The 18,793-nt window shown below is 36.6% G+C and overlaps 1 protein-coding gene across 5 annotated transcripts in view; it reads left to right on the forward strand.

Annotated features, from left to right (window-relative positions):
* Positions 1–1,980: 1,980 nt before the first annotated feature.
* EMCN (endomucin) overlaps positions 1,981–18,793 on the forward strand; it is a 121,635-nt gene continuing 104,822 nt past the window's right edge. For all 5 annotated transcript variants that reach the window (NM_001076420.2, XM_005207702.5, XM_010805951.4 and 2 more), the window contains 1 exon segment: positions 1,981–2,155. In NM_001076420.2, the coding sequence (NP_001069888.1) occupies positions 2,086–2,155 (70 nt within the window). In that variant the 5' untranslated portion in view covers positions 1,981–2,085.

Below are 18,793 nucleotides of genomic sequence, written 5' to 3' on the forward strand. Positions count from 1 at the left end.
ACTTGTTGCAATCACCACTGTTTCAACAAATTGTTTTACCTTAAAAGTACCTTCTCATCAATTAAGATGAAACTGACTCACCATATTACTCCTAGTTTTCCATTTTTTTTGCCAAGCCATTTAAAAAAGTATTTCTCGGGTTTTGTCTTTATTTTTCTCAGCAACAGGACTTATCTTTTAAATATACCTAATTTTCTATTATCAAGCTTTCTTCTAATAGGCATCTAATTTTTTTCACAGAAATGCCTTGCAATCAGGCATCAAAATCAAAGAAATAAAAATTTTGTTGCATCCCTGCAACAGTGATTTTAACCAACATCAGAAGTGACCATGAAAAAAAAAAAAAAAGAAGTGACCATGAGCGCTAAAAATGCCAGAGTTAAAACAGAACAAGGAGCAGGAAGTGAGGTAATGTGAAGTCTCCACTGTGAGTTCTTGGCCACACCCCAATTTATTTCTGGAAAATGCATGTAACATCTATTCACATACATTGCTATCTTTATACTGTCCAGGATATGCTAAATTGAGTAACAACTCCAAAGGCAGTCTGTTTTAGAAAATTACTTAGAAGGGAGAGTAAAATTAGGTTTTATACACAAAATAGACACTTGGAGGCTCTTCTGGGACTTGGTGTAACTTAGGATAAAACAAGCTAGTGTTTTACGATGTTTTGATCAGTGACTTGTTCTAACCACTCTTGTCATGAGTCCTGCCCAGCACCGTGCAGCCGTGAAATGTGTGTTCTCCTTATGAACAGGTAGAGTTGTAATTTGGGAATAGTTTTCTTGGTGGAGCAGATGAATTAGTATTGATCCATTGACACTCTTTTGTCCACAGGGCTTCATGCCTGAAGGTATATAAAAGGATGATTGGCTGAGATTAGATATGCAGCCTGTGACTGGGGAGAAGTGTAGAATTACTTGGCACACACAGGGATTTTAGCCAGGACTGTGGCTGCATTACATGCTTTAATCAATTGCTGCTAACATCAAAGAGATCCCTGATACACTGAAGATCTTGCCTGATTGGTATTCTGGTCCAAGGACTCCATCTCTCTCAACCTCACTGATTTGTTACAAGAGCATTCTACCCACCCCAGCAGTGCCTTTTCAATCACATTTCCTGGAGAAGAGTATCTGTGGAGTATTATAAGTAATTTTTCCTTTTCCTTCATCAGATTCCAACAATAAGACTAGGAATGACCAGTGGGCATTCACATGATTTTACTTAATTCTATGAGAAATATCCTGAAAAACTTCCTTGGCCATTAAATAAGAGGTCTTTTCCCTTACTCAGAGCATGATCTACTTTCATAAAGTTTTCCACTTATCTCCAAAAGATGGGCTTCCCTGGTGGCTCAGAGGTTAAAGCGTCTGCCTGTAATGCGGGAGACCTGGGTTCGATCCCTGAGTTGGGAAGATCCCTTCGAGAAGGAAATGGCAACCCACTCCAGTATTCTTGCCTGGAGAATCCCATGGATGGAGGAGCCTGGTGGGCTACAGTCCACAGGGTCACAAAGAGTCAGACATAACAGAGCGGCTTCACTTTCTTTCTTTCCAGAAGGTGGCCTTTACTAATTGGGCTTTCAAGTTGGAAAAAGAGAAGTCGATTCCTTGTGAATTCTGCTTTAAAATTTAACCCTCGGGCAGTTAAAGCCTCTTTATCCAAACCGAGTCACCCCTTTATAATCACTCCAAAACACACTTTCAAAACAAAAGTTAGAAAGCCTGTATGATCCATTCTCAAGAAAGATCTCTTTCTGTTCAAAACCCATCCTGACCTTTTTGTTGAAGAAGAACAAAATAATGTAGTAACAAAAACACAAGTGGCTGCCAAAGGAAGAGGAAAAAAAAAAAGAGTTCCTGTAAGGGACTGAAACAATAAATCTCCTCTCTGTTGAACTCCCAAAGGGAGTGTGTGCATTTCCTCCCGTTCTTTATCAGAGCCTCCGAAATAAGTAGGAATGGGCAGTGGCTGTTCACATCCAGCACACCTTTTCCATTTGCTGAGGCCCTGCCAGGCTGGGAGGGTGTTGTCCCTGCCTGACTCTGGAGAGAGGAGCCGCTGTGACCATCCTCGGGCACTATGAAGCTGCTTCAAGGCACCATCTTTTGTCTTCTTCTGTCCAGTATTTCTAGCAATGATCAAATCGCAGGTACCGTTTTCTCTTGTTTTTCTGATGGTGTGGATTAGAAACCACCGGTCAGACGCTCTGAGCCTCAGTTTACCTTCAGGGAGTTTGCCCTGAAATGCAGATGCAGCAGTGCATTTGCTGAGTTGAGTGTGTGTGTGTGGCTGGAGAGTGCACGGAAAAGGCTCCACAGAGAGGATGCTTGTTTTCACTGAAGGAAAACGTTTGCTGCAGCAGCGGCCTTCCAGTGTGTTCCATGGCATCCTAAAGGTGCTGAGTATGTACAGTAGCCTTTTTGGGAAGTCACAATCTGAGGATCATATGCTGGTTAAAAATGGGCTATTTCTCAAAAATGTACTTTTTTCAGATGTAAGTCTAGATATAAGAAGGTTATCATGTATGGAGAAAGGCTGTAATAATCAGAAATGTTGTGTTGCAGTTGCTGGCCAATTATTTGTCCTAACTGTTTTCTGGCTCTGATAAATTGAGAGGTTGGATAAAACTCCCTGGGGAAGTGAATCTTAATATCTTGAGAGGGGAGGGTGAGAAAGGAGGAGAGTCACTTGATTAAAGTGTATAGCACATATCTACACATGTATGTACAATATTTTGCATAACATTTCAGGGAATTTATAGACATTAAAACCCTACTGATTGACTGCAGAATCTGAAACTTAGATAAAGGATATATATATATGCACCTATATAAGCCCTGACTATATTAATAACCAGTTGCAAGAAAGGATTACATTTGACTTTTAACCCTTCCAGAGAGATTTACTGTAAGTAATTAAATTTAATCAATATTTATTAGGCTCCCACCATGTACTCGGCAGTAAAAGGTATGCAAAAATGAGTAAGACATTGTCCTTGCCCACGGTGGTAAATACACAACTGGGAGAAATAAACACGTAATTCTAACACAAGACAGATTTAATAAGTGCAAAAACCAAAATACAAAATGCTATCATAAAAGAACACAGTTGAGACACATTAATTCTGACTCTGAGGAGCCCTGGAAAAAAAAAAAAAAAACCTCAATTCTAATTTTATTTTTCCATGCCCTCCTCTAGGGGATCTTCCTAACCCAGGGATCGAACCCAGGTCTCCCACATTGCAGGTGGACTCTTTACCATCTGAGCTACCAGCACAGCCCTTAATTTTATTTTGCATGTGCTCTTTTCAAAAGTCCACTGATTACAAAATTCCAATTTGCAGTGATTATGTAAGAAAAAATAAACAGACTCCTTCTTGAACAATATTTATCTTTAATTTCTCAAAATATGTGTATACATTTAGGACAAATACCCAAACACTACAAAGTCACATACAATTGATTACAGCCCATCTGGGAGCTTCCAGATTTAAGTTGCAATGGGTATTAAGACCAAAAGTTAGCTTAGATGACTTACAAAGTTCTGATTTTTTTCAGAACAAAAATTATTCATGAGGTGACACAGAAATCAGTGCACTAGCTTATAAGTAACTCTGCAGTTTGCATGGGAGAGATTGATCAGAATCGGTGCTATGAGAAACACTGCTTATAAACACATGTCAGGTCAATGTAAATTCTGAACGTCTGAGTTCAGCTTCTTGCTATCCCAGGTCTGCAAACATCAATAAGTACACTACGTCCCTTGCATTGTTAAACTCTGGATTACATGTATTTTTGAACGCAAATTGGAATAGAATCCATAGAAGCAGGCTGCAAAACCTGATTGTAAGGAAGATGGAAATGTGAAGGATAACCCAGAGATGACCTGGCAGGTTTTTTTTTTTTTTTTTCTGTTATGGTCATGTTAAGAAAATACCAAGGTCTGTTAGCTCACTGGCAATGATACCAACCTCTCTGTTAGTAGTATCTTCTTTCTAAGGAACTTTTAACCCAACTGAAATAATTTTTCATTTGAGCAGAGACAACAGTTACATAATGACTATCTGCTTCAGCCTCTGTCAATGAGTTTTTGCTAATTTAAGGCAAATGTCTGTAAAATCTACCCCATTTATCCTAGAAAAAGAAGCACTAGCTCCAGAGAGCATAAACTGACCAGCTGAGTGCGGTCCAGAAGGAATTGGAAGAGATTTTCCCATCCACGTATATGATTTTGCTGCACCTGGTTCTGCCTGTTTTATGTTTTCCTTCCCAGATATGGTACAGGAAATGAAGCATTTCCTAAGCTGATTTATTAAGTTCTTTTCCTAATCCCCTGTACCGGAAACACATTGATTTCAAAGCTTTATATGTTCCCCAAGCTTAGAATACTTAACATATTTCATCAGCAGGGTTGATTATAGGGGTACAGAGGGAGGCATTTCATCTGCCTTAAATTCACAAATTGTCAAGAAGGTCCATGCTTTTTTTTTGGCATGGTAATTTATTCCTAAATAATGATCTTTCAGAGAAATTGACTATTTTTCTTTTTCTTTCTAATTTTTTTGTCAGTCTCAGATTTAAATAAATATAGTCTTTTGTACTCTTTGTAAAAATCAAGGAAATCTTTCTGCATGGCAGTGAGTGACTTTTTCTATTACTTCGTTGGTGGTATAATATTTTACAATCTCTAATTTGGAGAGCTGTCTATTGAAATATGTATGGGAGCTTCCTGAAAAGGAACTGTCATTCTTTTTCAAGATTTTCTAAATTGTATTTAAAACTGAACAGACCCCTACAGTGGCTTTTAAGCTCCTCTGGCTTTTAAGTCTAGATCGATGAGTTTTTGACTGTCAGGAATGAGAAAAATTAAATGAAGAAGGAGTCCAAGAAAAAGGAGGCCCTGGAAGTAATTTATTTTTCAAGTGTCATTTGCCTCTTTGAACTTTGCATTAACTTAGGAAAGATTAAAATGTTCAAGGCTTTTGCAAGCAGGGTAAACATCACATTATTGGTATCTAAAGATGAATTTAACTGCTTGTTGAAATTTATTTGTTAGGGGTTGAACATTCTATTTCACAGAGAAAAAACAGATTGAATGCACTATAAGACAGATCCTATGCTAGATGCTGGGGCTTATAGAGATCAATAAGACTCAACTCTTGCCCTAGAAGGGGGGAAGAGAAGGATGAGTCACATAGTTGGCTCATCCTGCAACCCTAACTCTAATCCCAATTTATAAGTTTGATTATATTAGAAGTCTTAAGTAGTAAATAATGTTTATGGAGAATTCACAACTAGCTTAGTTTAGAGTGTAGGAATATCAACAAAGGCTTCACACAAAACTTGAAAAACTGGAGATCCTGGATGGGTGAAATTTCTGAGTCAGAACTTTAAAGCACTATGTTCTTGTCTAGAAATATAAGGAGGTGACAGGTTGGACAGAGGTTAAGTGCTGGAAATATAGTCTCAGAATATGTTGAATGCCAAGGTTAGAAACATTGACTCAGATAGTTAACTATTTTAAAGACTCTAAATGTGTTTGAACATGAGAATTATATATTTGGGGCTATCAGTTGAGAAGATTAATCTGTCAGCAGGATAAAGATTAGACTACTATAGTCAGGATAAATAAAAACTAAAGAAAATGGTGCAAATGGTATTAAAATCAATAAAATGAAAAGAAGGGTCAATGAAGAGCTTTAAGGAGGTAGACAGTTTGTGATTTGACATTATTGACTGATTATGAGAGAAAATAACTGAGACGTAAAGAGAAAGTTATTTGAATAACAGAAATAGGGAAATAGATTGGCACCAGGGCTGGGGAAAGATAGGAGGAAATGATTTAGGTGAATTTGATTTTGGGCATGGTGAGTTTGAAATCCTAATAAAATACTCAAATAGAGGTGGCCAAAGATAGATTAAATTTGTCTGGTGGGTAGTTGCCCACCTGTGCCTGGAGGTGATGGTAAGAAATGAGTGTTCTTTACACTTGTTTCCCAAGAGTTTTCAGTCTTGTCCTGCGCAGTGGAAGATTAGCAACATAGAGAAGCAATTTACTTCTTTTCTGAATGCTGATATTTATAACTGACTTGTGGCACTTATTTTCATAGTCATTTGTGTGCATATCTCCTCTACCAGACTACAAGCACCTTGAAAGTAAAGGTCATATTTATTATAACTTGTGTAGTAACAGTTCTAAACATAAGGATATAATAAGCTGAATGAATACCTAAATGCATGACATATTACTCTTTTTTTTTTCATTTTTAATGTCTTCATCCGATAATCACTTGTTTATGACCTTGTTTTGTGAAAGGGCTTCCCAGTGGCTCAGAGGGTAAAGAATCTGCCTGCAATGCAGGAGACCTAGGTTTGATCCCTGGGTAGGGAACATTCCCTTGGAGGAGGGCATAGCAACCCATTCCAGTATTCTTGCCTGGAGAATCCCCAGGGACAGAGGATATTGGTGGGCTACAGTCTATGGGGTCATATAGTCAGACATGACTGAGCAACTAACCACACATCTTATCCTTGTGAAAAGGTTATGGACAGGTATGAATCACAGAACATAACATGAAAACAAGTGGATTATTTTGATTCCTGGCTATGTAAGTGAGCACCAAATATAAGGAAAGGGGCTTCTTATCAAAGTAAGTCATTTCCAGACTGTAGCGGAGGAGATGATAGGGATAGGTAGGTGACCTAGTACCAGCTGATAGTAATTTACAGCAAATCTGGAAGGATAAGCTACTCTGACCATAATCATTGGGAGAAAGAATATCTAAATAGAGCTGATTCTGTTGGGTAGGCCAAAAACTTCATTTGGATTTTTCTGTAAGACATTATAGAAAAACCCAAATGAATTTTTGGCCAACTGAATGCTTCGTCTCTTTTTTGGATGTCAAATATTTTATGTAATATTTTCTTAGAGTTATAAATATTCTAGGAGAAACCTTGCTCCTCACGTCTCAAAAATACAAAATGGCTTTTTTTCTTAAAGCAAAGTTCACAAAAGAGAATTTGGAAGAAAATCAAGTAAATATCATATATCATTAATTCATATGTTATTTTAGGTAACATTTGAGTTACTTCTCAGATTATTTTACAGATTAAGACCAGATTATCTTACTTATTAGTGCTTCTTAGACACTTACCAATAGAACTTACCTGAGATGGGTGACCTATTGTAAAAAGAGTGAACCAATGTGGAAACAAATTCAATGGAAAAAGTATTCAGTTTCCAAGCCATTTATTTTGCATTTTTTCTTTACTCCACTTTTTTTTTTTTTTCCATCAATGATCTCTGTCTAAAAATAGAAGTGGTCATTCTAGAATTTTTATTTTCAAGAGATTCATAACAGTTGTTGTCAGCAAATTGTCTGGCAGTTTTATCTTGCTGATCATAATTATTTATATATTGAGGGAAAAAAAGATAAGCATCTGAAGGTTTCAGAGAGCTTCTAATTTACTGGATAATTGCCCATCCTTTCCTTTTCATTGATGAAGTTGTATTTCAAGCTTCAGGGAAATACTTCAATTTGCAAGTAATTGTCTAATCCAAGTTCTTTATATTCTTTTGGTCTTGGTCATTACTTTCCAACTTCCTCTTCACCTTTGAGAACAATTTGAGATATGCTTTTCTAAACACTGAATGTCAAAGCAGGAATTTACTCTAAGCGACATTCCATTCAATTCCTGTGTAATGAATGTCTCCTTTCCTGTTACCGAATTCCTGTGGGTCACTATAGCTCTATCAGGTTAGGATAATAATGCCTGTGGAGTGTTTAAAGAAATTCTTTTAGTTGACAAATAAGATCTTTTTGCTACTGTTGCACATCAGCAGTAGCATAGGAAACATTAGTGATGTCAGTTACATTTATAGAGGCCGCTATATGATTCCACAATTTCAGCAACCATAAAAAAGTAGTTTTCTAAACATCAATAGAGATTTTGTGTCTTGTGGCATGACGTATCAGTAGGGATAATCATAACAAGTCTCTAAATAGAAGCAGCCACCAACATCCTCTCTGGATGTGTTTAGTCTAACCATTGCTATGGCAACCTGTCAGGTGTAGCTTGACAGTATCTTGTCTCCCATGAATGAGTATCTCCTGCTTTCCTGTCTGCTGTTGTTCTGATCCTAAGGCATGCTTCACTTACAGAGCCCTGCCTGGCACGGTTGGGTATCTGAGCTAGACGTATAAGAGCCTTTACACTCTAGCCTTTGCCAAAAAGAAGAATGGGACCAGTGAACGCTTTCCTTTTCTATGGCTGCTCCAGTTTCACCGTTTTAGTTCTCTACTCTTCCTGAGATTACTTTCCTCTACAAACTGTACACAAACCCTTGTTTGGCTCTGCTTTTTGAGGAAGCCAGGATTTATAATTTTTTGATGGGAACATTTTGGTTTGGATGATAATGTATACAAATTATACCAGAATTTCTCTGATACTCTAATTGATATTCACTACCTTTCCTCCTCTTCACTTCAAGAAAAAAAAAATCTAAAAAGCTTTTGTTGAATAAGTTAAACAGTATTCCAAGCAGGTCCTTTTCTAAGGCAATCGTCTGTCTATATAGTCAGTAATGAATTATATTGTAAGGTCGATAGTCAAAATGTCAATGACATTGATTTTTCTCTTAATGTTCTGTTCATCTGAAATGTGGCTACCCACTCCAGTATTCTTGCCTGGAGAATTCCATGGACAGAGGAGCCTGGTGGGCTACAGTCTGTGGGGGTCACAAAGAGTTGGACACGACTGAGTGACTAATACTTTCACTTTCATCTGAAATGTAAAGTGATTTTTATTCTGTTTAGTCAGTCATATTCTGGCCCCAACCTAAATTAGTTGTGTCAAAACCCAGAGAATGGCGATCACACTGGGTCTGGTCCAAGTTAACCCAGATAAATATTGTCACAACATCTACTGACATCTACTGTTTGTGGTGGCTGGCACTTTACATGCCTTCTATCACAACATTTCAAGGCCTGTTTTATCATTTCCATTTTACTGATTATAACACTGAGGCTTGGAGAGAGTTGAAGTTATCATAGAGTGATAGTGCTTAAAATCAGAGAACATTGTTCTTCAAAATTTCCCTTCTAGCTTGCTGTCCTCCAGTGTAGTGCAACTGCAAAAAGTTGAGTTTTTCTAACTGAAAAGATTAAGGGTAGAGACTCACTACTTGAGTAATTTAAAAGCACTGCTGCCTCTCATAACACCTTCAGTACTTGTAAATGTTTGCAATGAAAGAATTTCTACTTAGTGATAATTAGCCTCTGAATATCCTGAATTCAATTAATTATTAATGATTGAGTTGAAAGAAATTTTAGGCATTTCCCTACCTACCCACTATTGTGTTGGTTGAAAAAAATGTTCTTTGTTCTAATATAAATATCAGTGAAGCTAATATAGGACTTAAAAGAGAAGGAAAGAAGTGAAAAGGAAATAACTATTAGTAATTAATTACCTAGTGTCACATTTATAATTCTTCTGGAGCCAGACAGTCTGGATTCAAATTCCAGCTCTGCCACTTACTTTCTGTGTGAACTTGGGCAAGTTACTTAACCTTCAACTTTCTCAGCTATAAAACATGGATGAATACAGTCTTACCTCATGGGGACATTAGAAAGATCATGTGAGGTAATATACATAAACACCAAGAATAGTATTCCAGTGTATAGTGACTCTATGTTTCACTGAACTTGAGAACTCAGAATCCTACATTTTATAATATCCCATTCCTTAGATAAACTACTTCATTGCCAAGTTGATTTCAATCTAGGATCAGCAAATATTTAAATATTTACAATGTGGATTCTCACAAAGAGAAAAATCAGCACATAAAAAATTTTCACAATGGAACTGATGTTGGATTGGAATATGATTGCCAGTTATGTTCTTAACCACATTATATACAGGCACAATTTGACATATACAAACTGGTGTATTATCTAGTATGCCTTTAAGATTTGTAAGTTATTTAACTCCATGTATAAACTAATCACTCAAATTAATAAGCAAAATTGTATATGTATTTAATGAAAATTCTAACTTTTCAGACTGAGATTGTCAACTTTCTCAAATATGATTTCCTGTCTTAAAGTATTGAGCATTGATTACTCTGAGAGGTGGGATATGTTGGTGGAAGGAACTTTGGTCTTAATGTGAGAATCAACTTTGGATCCAGCTTCTTAGTATGCTGCTGCTGCTACTGCTGCTAAGTCACTTCAGTCATGTCCGACTCTGTGCGACCCCATAGACGGCAGCCCACTAGGCTCCTCTGTCCCTGGGATTCTCCAGGCAAGAATACTGGAGTGGGTTGCCATTTCCTTCTCCAATGCATGAAAGTGAAAAGTGAAAGTGAAGTCGCTCAGTCGTGTCCGACTCCTAGCGACCCCATGGACTAGAGCCTACCAGGCTCTTCCGTCTATGGGATTTCCCAGGCAAGAGTACTGGAGTGGGGTGCCATTGCCTTCTCCAATGCATGAAAGTGAAAAGTGAAAAAAAGTGGGCCAAAATCCTATATGCTTGTTATCTTCAGTTTCTATATCTAAAAATGAGAAAAACAATCATTGCTGACAGAATACTGCTGTTAAATGCTAAGTGGAAAACCTATTTTAGATGCTCTGTAGGTCATAAACCACTATTAAAATTTAGTTATTAATATGCAACCTAATATTTAACTCATGAAATCAACAGATGAAGAACACATTTCATAAATTTGAGAATTCTTTCTAACTGGCTGGGCCTTTAACTGCCAACCCATTATAACTGTTTGAATCATATATCTTTAAATATGTTTATGGCTGCTACACATTCAAATTACCATGTGTTGAAATCATACCCGAGTTATAAAAATCACACACACAAAACACAGGAAATCATTTGTATCACACATTGAACTTATTTTTAACTGAAGTGGGAAAAGAAATTATTTTGTGTGTATATGTTTGTGTGTTTGTATATGTGTGGTTCGAACCGTGAAGTCAGACCTCCAGGGAATTTAGAAAGTGTCAGGATATACATACTGAACTCTCAGACACTTACCCTGGGGAGCTGAGGCCATTCCTGCAGTTGTCAGCTCAAGGCTATTGTGACTATCCCTCTATCCCACAATGAGACATCCCCTAATTATCCCTCCTTCCAAAAATCCAGTGGGTTTTTTTTCTTTAATTTTCTTTTAATTAATTTATTTTTTAATAAAGGATGATTGCTTTACAGAATCCTGCTGTTTTCTGTCAAACCTCAACATGAATCAGCCATCAATTCAGTTCAGTTCAGTCGCTCAGTCATGTCTGACTCTTTGTGACCCCAAGAATCACAGCACGCTAGGCCTCCCTGTCCATCACCAGCTCCCGGAGTTCACTCAGACTCACATTCATCGAGTCAGTGATGCCATCCAGCCATCTCATCCTCTGTTGTCCCCTTCTCCTCCATAGGTATACATATATCACCTCCCTTTTGAACCTCCCTCCCATCTTCCTTTCCATTCTACCCCTCTGGTTCATACAGAGCCCCTATTTGAGTTTCTGAGACATACAGCAAATTCCTGTTGGCTATCTATTTTACATATGGTAGTGTAAGTTTCCATGTTACACTTTCCATACATCTCACCCTCTCCTCCCCTCTCCCCATGTCCGTAAGTCTGTTCTCTATGTCAGTTTCTCCATTGTTTCCCTGTAAATAAATTCTTTGGTACTATTTTTCTAAATTCCATATATACGTGTTAGAATACAATATTTATCTTTCTCTTTCTGACTCACTTCACTCTGTATAATAGGTTCCGGGTTCATCTACCTCATCAGAACTGACTCAAATGCATTCCTTTTTATGGCTGAGTAATATTCCATTGTGAATAGGTACCACATTTCTTTATCCATTCATCTGTTGATGGACATCTAGGTTGCTTCCATGTTCTAGCTATTGTAAATAGTGCTTCAGTGAACAATGGGATATGTGTCCTTTTCAGTTTTAGTTTCCTCAGGGTATATGCCTAGAAGTGGGATTGTTGGGTCATATGGTGGTTTTATTCCTAGTTTTTTAAGAGATCTCCATTCTGTCTTCCATAGTGGCTATATCAATTTACATTCCCACCAACAGTGGAAGAGTGTTCTCTTTTCTCCACACCCTCTCCAGTATTTATTATTTGTAGACTTTTTGATGATGGCCATTCTGACTGATATGCGATGATATCTCATTGTAGTTTTGATTTGCATTTCTCTAATAATGAGCACTGTTGAGCATCTTTTCATGTCTTTGTTACCCATCTGTATGTCTTCTTTGGGGAAATGTCTGTTTAGGTCTTTTCCCCACTCTTTGATTGGGTTGTTTGTTTTTCTGGTATTGAGTTGTATGAGCTGCTTGTATATTTTGGAAATTAATCCTTTGTCAGTTGTTTCATTTGCTATTATTTTCTTCTATTCTGAGGGTTGTCTTTTCATCTTGCTTATAGTTTTCTTTGCTGTGCAAAAGCTTTTAAGTTTGATCAGGTCCCACTGGTTTACTTTTGTTTTTATTCCCATAACTCAAAAACTATGAGATGAGTCATAGAGAATCATGCTTTGTTTTGTGTCCTCCAGTGTTCTGCCTCTGTTTTCCTCTAAGAGTTTTATAGTTTCTGGTGTTACATTTAGGTCTTTAACCCTAAATTCTGAGTTTATTTTTGTGTATGGTGTTAGGAAGTGTTCTAATTTCATTCTTTTACATATGGCTGTCCAGTTTTCCCAGCACCATTTTTTGAAGAGGCTGTCTTTGCCCCATTGCATATTCTTGCCACCTTTGTCAAAAATAAGATACCCATAGGTACATGGGTTTATTTCTGGGCTTCCTATCTTGTTCCATTTGTTTATATTTCTGTCTTTGTGCCAGTACTATACTGTCTGGATGACTGTAGCTTTGTAGTATAATCTAAAGTCAGGAAGGTTGATTCCTCCAGCTCCATTCTTCTTTCTCAAGACTGCTTTGGCTATTCGGGATCTTTTATGTTTCTATATGAATTGTGAAATTTTTTGTTATAGTTCTGTGAAAAATGCCATTGGTAATTTGATAGGGGTCACATTGAATCTGTAGATTGCATTTGGTAGTATAGTCATTTTCACAATATTTATTCTTCCTATCCAGGAACATGGAATATATATCTCCCTATTTGTTTATGTCATCTTTGATTTCTTTCATTGGGGTCTGATAATTTTCTATGTACAGTTCTTTTGTTTCCTTAGGTAAGTTTCTTCCTGGATATTTAATCCTTTCTGTTGCAATGTTGAATGATATTTATTTCTTAATTTCTCTGATTTTTCATTGTTAGTATGTAGAAATGCAAGTCATTTATTTGTATTGATTTTTGTATCCTGCAATTTTGCTAAATTCACTGATTAGCTCTAGTAATTGTCTGATAGTATCTTTAGGGTTTCCTATGTACTCTATCATGTCATCTGCAAACAGTGAGAGCTTTACTTCTACTTTTCCAACCTGGATTCATTTTATCTCTTTTTCGTCTCTTATTGCTGTAGCTAGGACTTCCAGAGCTATGTTGAATAATAGTGGTGAAAGTGGGCACCATTGACTTGTTCCTGATCTAAGGGGAATACTTTCAGTTTTTTACTATTGAGAATAATGTTTTCTGTAGGCTTATCATATATGGCCCTTAGTATGTTGAGGTAGGTTCCTTCTATGCTCATTTTTTGAAGAGTTTTAATCATAAATGGGTGCTGAATTTTGTCAACAGCTTTTTCTGCATCTGTTATCATATGGTTTTTATCTTTCAATTTGTTAATATGGTGTATCACATTGTTTTATTTGTGTATATTGAGTAATCCTTGCATCCCTGGAATAAACTCAACTTGATCATGGTGTATGAGTTTTTTAATGTGTTGCTGAATTGTGTTTGCTGAATGTTTGTTGAGGATTTTTACATCTTTGTTCATCATTGATATTGGCATGCAGTTTTATTTTCTGTTTTTTGGTGTCTTTTTCTGGTTTTGGTATCAGAGTAATGGTGGCCTCTTAGAATGAGTTTGGAAGTGTTCATTCCTCTGCAATTTTTAAAAACAGTTTTAGAAGGATAGGCATTAGCTCTTCTCTAAATGTTTGATACAATTCTCCTGTGAAGCCATCTGATCCTGGGCTTCTGTGTTTTGGGAGATTTTTGATCATAGCTTCAATTTCAGTGCTTGTAAATGGGTTGTTCATAATTTCTATTTTTTCCTGGTTTAGTCTTGGGAATTTGAACTTTTCTAAGAATCTGTCCATTTTTTCCAGGTTATCTATTTTATTGCCATGTAGTTGTTCATAATAGTCTCTTATAATCCTTTGTATTTCTGTATTGTCTGTTGTAGCCTCCCCTTTTTCATTTCTAATTTTGTTGATTTGATTCTTCTCTCTTTTTTTTCTTGATGAGCCTGGCTAAAGGCTTGTCAATTTTGTTTATCTTCTCAAAGAACCAGCTTTTAGTTTTATTAATCTACTATGCTTCTTTTATTTCTTTTTCATTTATTTCTGCTCAGATCTTTATGAGTTCTTTCCTTCAACTAACTTTTTTTTCTTATTTTTCCAGTTGTTTTAGATGTAAAGTTAGGTTGTCTATTCAATATTTTTCTTGTTTCTTGAGGTGGGATTGTATTGCTCTTACAACTACCTTTGCTGTATCCCATAGGTTTTGAGTTGTCATGTTTCCATTGTTATTTGTTTCTAGAAATTTTTTAATTCCCTTTTTGATTTCTTCAGTAACCTGTTGATTATTTAGAAATGTGTTATTTAGTCTCCATGTATCTGTTTCTTACAGTTTTTTTTCTTGTAATTGTTATCTAGTCTCATAGCATTGTGGTCAGAGAAGATGCTTGATATGATTTCAATTTTCTTAAATTTACTTTGTGGTTTGATTTGTGACCCAAGGTGTGGTCTATCCTGGAGAATGTTCCATGTGCACTTGAGAAGAAGGTGTATTCTTCTGCATTTAGGTGGAATGTCCTGAAGATATCAATGAGATCCATCTCATCTAAGTATCATTTAAGACTTGTGTTTAGTTATTAATTTTCTGTTTTGATGATCTGTCCATTGGTGTGAGTGAGATGTTAAAGTCTCCTACAATTATTATGTTACTGTCAATTTCTCCTTCTATGTCTGTTTCTGTTTGTCTTATGTATTGAGGGTTTCCTATGTTGGTTGCATAAATATTTACAATTGTTATGTCTTCCTCTTGAATTCATTCCTTGATCCTTATGTAGTGTCCTTCCTTATCTCTTGTAATATTCTTTATTTTAAGGTCTATTTTGTCTGATATGAAGATTGCTACTCCAGCTTTCTTTTGCTGTCCATTTGCATGGAATGTATTTTCCATCCTCTCACTTTCGGTCTAAATGTGTCTTTAGGTCTGAAGTGGGTTTCTTGTAGACAGCATACATATTGGTATTGTTTTTGTATCCATTTAGCCAGTCTGTGTCTTTTGATTGGAGCATTTAATCTGTTTACATCTAAAGTAGTCATTGATATATATGTTCCTATTGCCATTTTCTTAATTGTTTGGGGTTGATTTTGTAGATCTTTTCCTTTTGTTGTATTTCTTGACTATGTAAGTCCCTTTAACATTTGTTGTAAAGCTGGTTTGGTGGTACTGAATTCTCTTAACTTTTGCTTGTCTGAAAACTTTTTATTTCTCCGGCAATTTTGAATGAGATCCTTGCTGGGTATGGTAATCTTGGTTGTAGATTTTTCCCTTTCAGTACTTTAAATATATCCTGCCATTCCCTTCTGGCCTGAAGAGTTTCTGCTGAAAGATCAGCTGTTAAGCATATGGGGTTTCCCTTGTATGTTACTTGTTGCTTCTCCCTTGCTGCTTTTAATAATATTTCTTTGTGTTTAGTCTTTGTTAGTTTGATCAGTATGTGTCTTGGGGTGTTTCTCCTTGGGTTTATCCTGTATGGGACTCTTTGTGCCTCTTGGACTTGATTGACTATTTCCTTTTCCATGTTGGGGATATTTTCATCTATAATCTCTTCAAAAGTTTTCTTGGACCCTTTCTTCTCTTCTTTTTCCAGGACCCCTATAATTCAAATGTTGACATGTTTGATATACTCCCAGAGGTCTCTTAAGACTATCCTCAGTTCTTTTCATTCTTTTTACTTTATTCTGCTCTTCAGAAGTTATTTCCACCATTTATCTTCCAGGCTCACTGATTTGTTCTTCTGCTTCAGATATTCTTCTATTAATTCCTTCTAGAGTATTTTTAATTTCAGTAATTATGTTGTTTTTCTCTGTATGTTTATTATTTAATTCTTCTTAGTTCAGTTCAGTTCAGTCACTCAGTCGTGTCTGACTCTTTGCGACCCCATGAATCGCAGCACACCAGGCCTCCCTGTCCATCACCAACTCCTGGAGTTCACTCAGACTCACGTCCATCGAGTCAGTGATGCCACCCAGCCATCTCATCTTCTGTTGTCCCCTTCTCCTCCTGCCCCCAATCCCTCCCAGCATCAGAGTCTTTTCCAATGACTCAACTCTTCGCATGAGGTGGCCAAAGTACTGGAGTTTCAGCTTTAGCATCATTCCTTCCAAAGAAATCTCAGGGCTGGTCTCCTTCATAATGGACTGGTTGGATCTCCTTGCAGTCCAAGGGACTCTCAAGAGTCTTCTCCAACACCACAGTTCAAAAGCATCAATTATTTGGTGCTCAACTTTCTTCACAGTCCAACTCTCTAGGTGGTAATTCTTCTAGGTGTTTGTTAATTGATTCTTGCATTTCTCCATTTTGCTCTCAAGGTTTTTGATCATCTTTACTATCATTATTCTGAACTATTTTTCAGATAGTCTGCCTATTTCCTCTTAATTTATTTGGAATTCTGTGTTTCTGGTTTGTTCCTTTGTTTGCGTAGTATTTCTCAGTCTTTTCATTATTTGTTTTTTAACTTCTTGTGTTTGAGGTCTCCTTTTCCCAGACTTCAAGGAAAGTTGAATTCTTTCCTTGAAGAAGGTTGAATTCTTTCTTCCTTTTGGTTTCTATCCTCCTAAGGTTAGCACAGTGGTTTGTGTAAGCTTTGCATAGGATGAGATTTGTGTTGAGTTTTTATTTGTTTGTTTGTTTTTCCTCTGATGGGCAAGGCTGAGTGAGGTTGTAATCCTGTCTGCTGAAGATTGGGTTTGCATTTTTGTTTTTTTTGTTGTTTAGGTGAAGCATCCTGCACAGGATGCTACTGGTGGTTGGATGGTGCCAGGTTTTGTATTCAAGCGGTTTCCTTTGTGGGAGTTCTCACTAATTGATACTTCCTAGGGTTAGTTCTCTGGTAGTCTTAGATATTGGAATCAGTGCTCCTACTCCAAAGGCTCAGGCTTGATCTCTGATCAGGAATGAAGATCCCATAAGTGGTTTGTTATGGTATTAAGTGAGATTAAAACAAATATCCAAAAATGAGAAACCAAAGATGAACCCCATACAAATGGCAGTTACAAAATCAGGCAAATGATAATTAAAATAATGGAATATACACATATACATATGCACCTATGAGCAAAGTCAAAATAGTCCAACAAAAATAAAGTACTGTAGGTAGACCAGGCAAAGAAATAAAAAATTATATTTACCAGTTAAGAAGAAAACTAACTAAAGCACAAACTGGAAAAGAAAACTAAACAAGATGCCAAGTGGGGAATAAAACAATGAAAACAACCTAACAAATATGTTGAGAGGAAAGAAAAGAAAGAAAGAATAGATATCCAAAGTTAAATAGAGGTAGATAAAGAAGGTTTATATACATTAAAGATTAGCTGCAAGGGGGAAAGAACAGTAGGAAAGGCAAACAAAGGAATAAATGTAGAAAAAAATAGGTTTAAAAAATTTTAAGTTATAAAGAGAAAAGACAAAAAAAAAGGGGGGGAGGAGAAAAGAAAAAAGGGGGGAAAAAAAGGAAAACTCCACAGAACTGCAAAGTGCAACACAGAGGCAGAGGTTTATAACAACAATAAAAAGTATGACTGAATGTACACAGATAGATATACACCCATAAACAAAATCAAAACAGTCCAACAAAAATAAAGTACAATGGATTGACCCAGTGAACAAAGGAAACCAAAAATTATATCTACAAGAACAAAACTAACTAAAGCACAAACTGGAAAACAAAACTAAAGCAAGGTGCCAACTGGAGAATAAAACAATGGAAATAAAACTAATAAATATATTGACAGGAAAGAGAGAAAGAAAAGAAAGAATAGATATGCAAAGTTAAATAGAGGTAGATAAAGAAGATTTATATATGTTGAAGATTAACTGCAAGGGGAAAACAACAGTAGGAAAAGAAAACAAAGGAATAAATGCAGAAAAAATAATAGTAGGTTTAAAAAATTAAAATTAAAAAAAAGAAGAAGAAGAAAGGGAAAACTCCATAGAACTGAAAAATCCAACATAGAGGCAGAGGTTTATAAGAAGTATAAAAATTGTGACTAAGGAAAAAACAAAGCAAGCTCAAAAGCTTAATTGGATTTCTTAGTGCCAATAAAATTGACAACTACAATACAGGGGGGTGGGGAAAGGGGGACAAATCCAAAAGAATCTACAGAATAAGTCAAAAAATAAGAATAATAAATGTTTTTCTTGAGTCAGTGCTGTCAGAGTCCTTTCCCTCGCTGGGAGTCACAGTCCAGCTCACCTCCCTAGGATGCCCTCCAACACTGCGCTGGTCTCTGGACCTGCTGTGGGGGCAGCTCAGATTCTAATCTGGTCCTACTCCTGTGTGTTCTTGCTGCCAATATCCGCAGCTATCAAAACTAGTGCCTTTTCTTTTGTGGGAGTTCTCAAT

The sequence above is a fragment of the Bos taurus genome, chromosome 6, assembly GCF_002263795.3.
Source record: "Bos taurus isolate L1 Dominette 01449 registration number 42190680 breed Hereford chromosome 6, ARS-UCD2.0, whole genome shotgun sequence".
NCBI classification, from domain to species: domain Eukaryota; kingdom Metazoa; phylum Chordata; class Mammalia; order Artiodactyla; family Bovidae; genus Bos; species Bos taurus.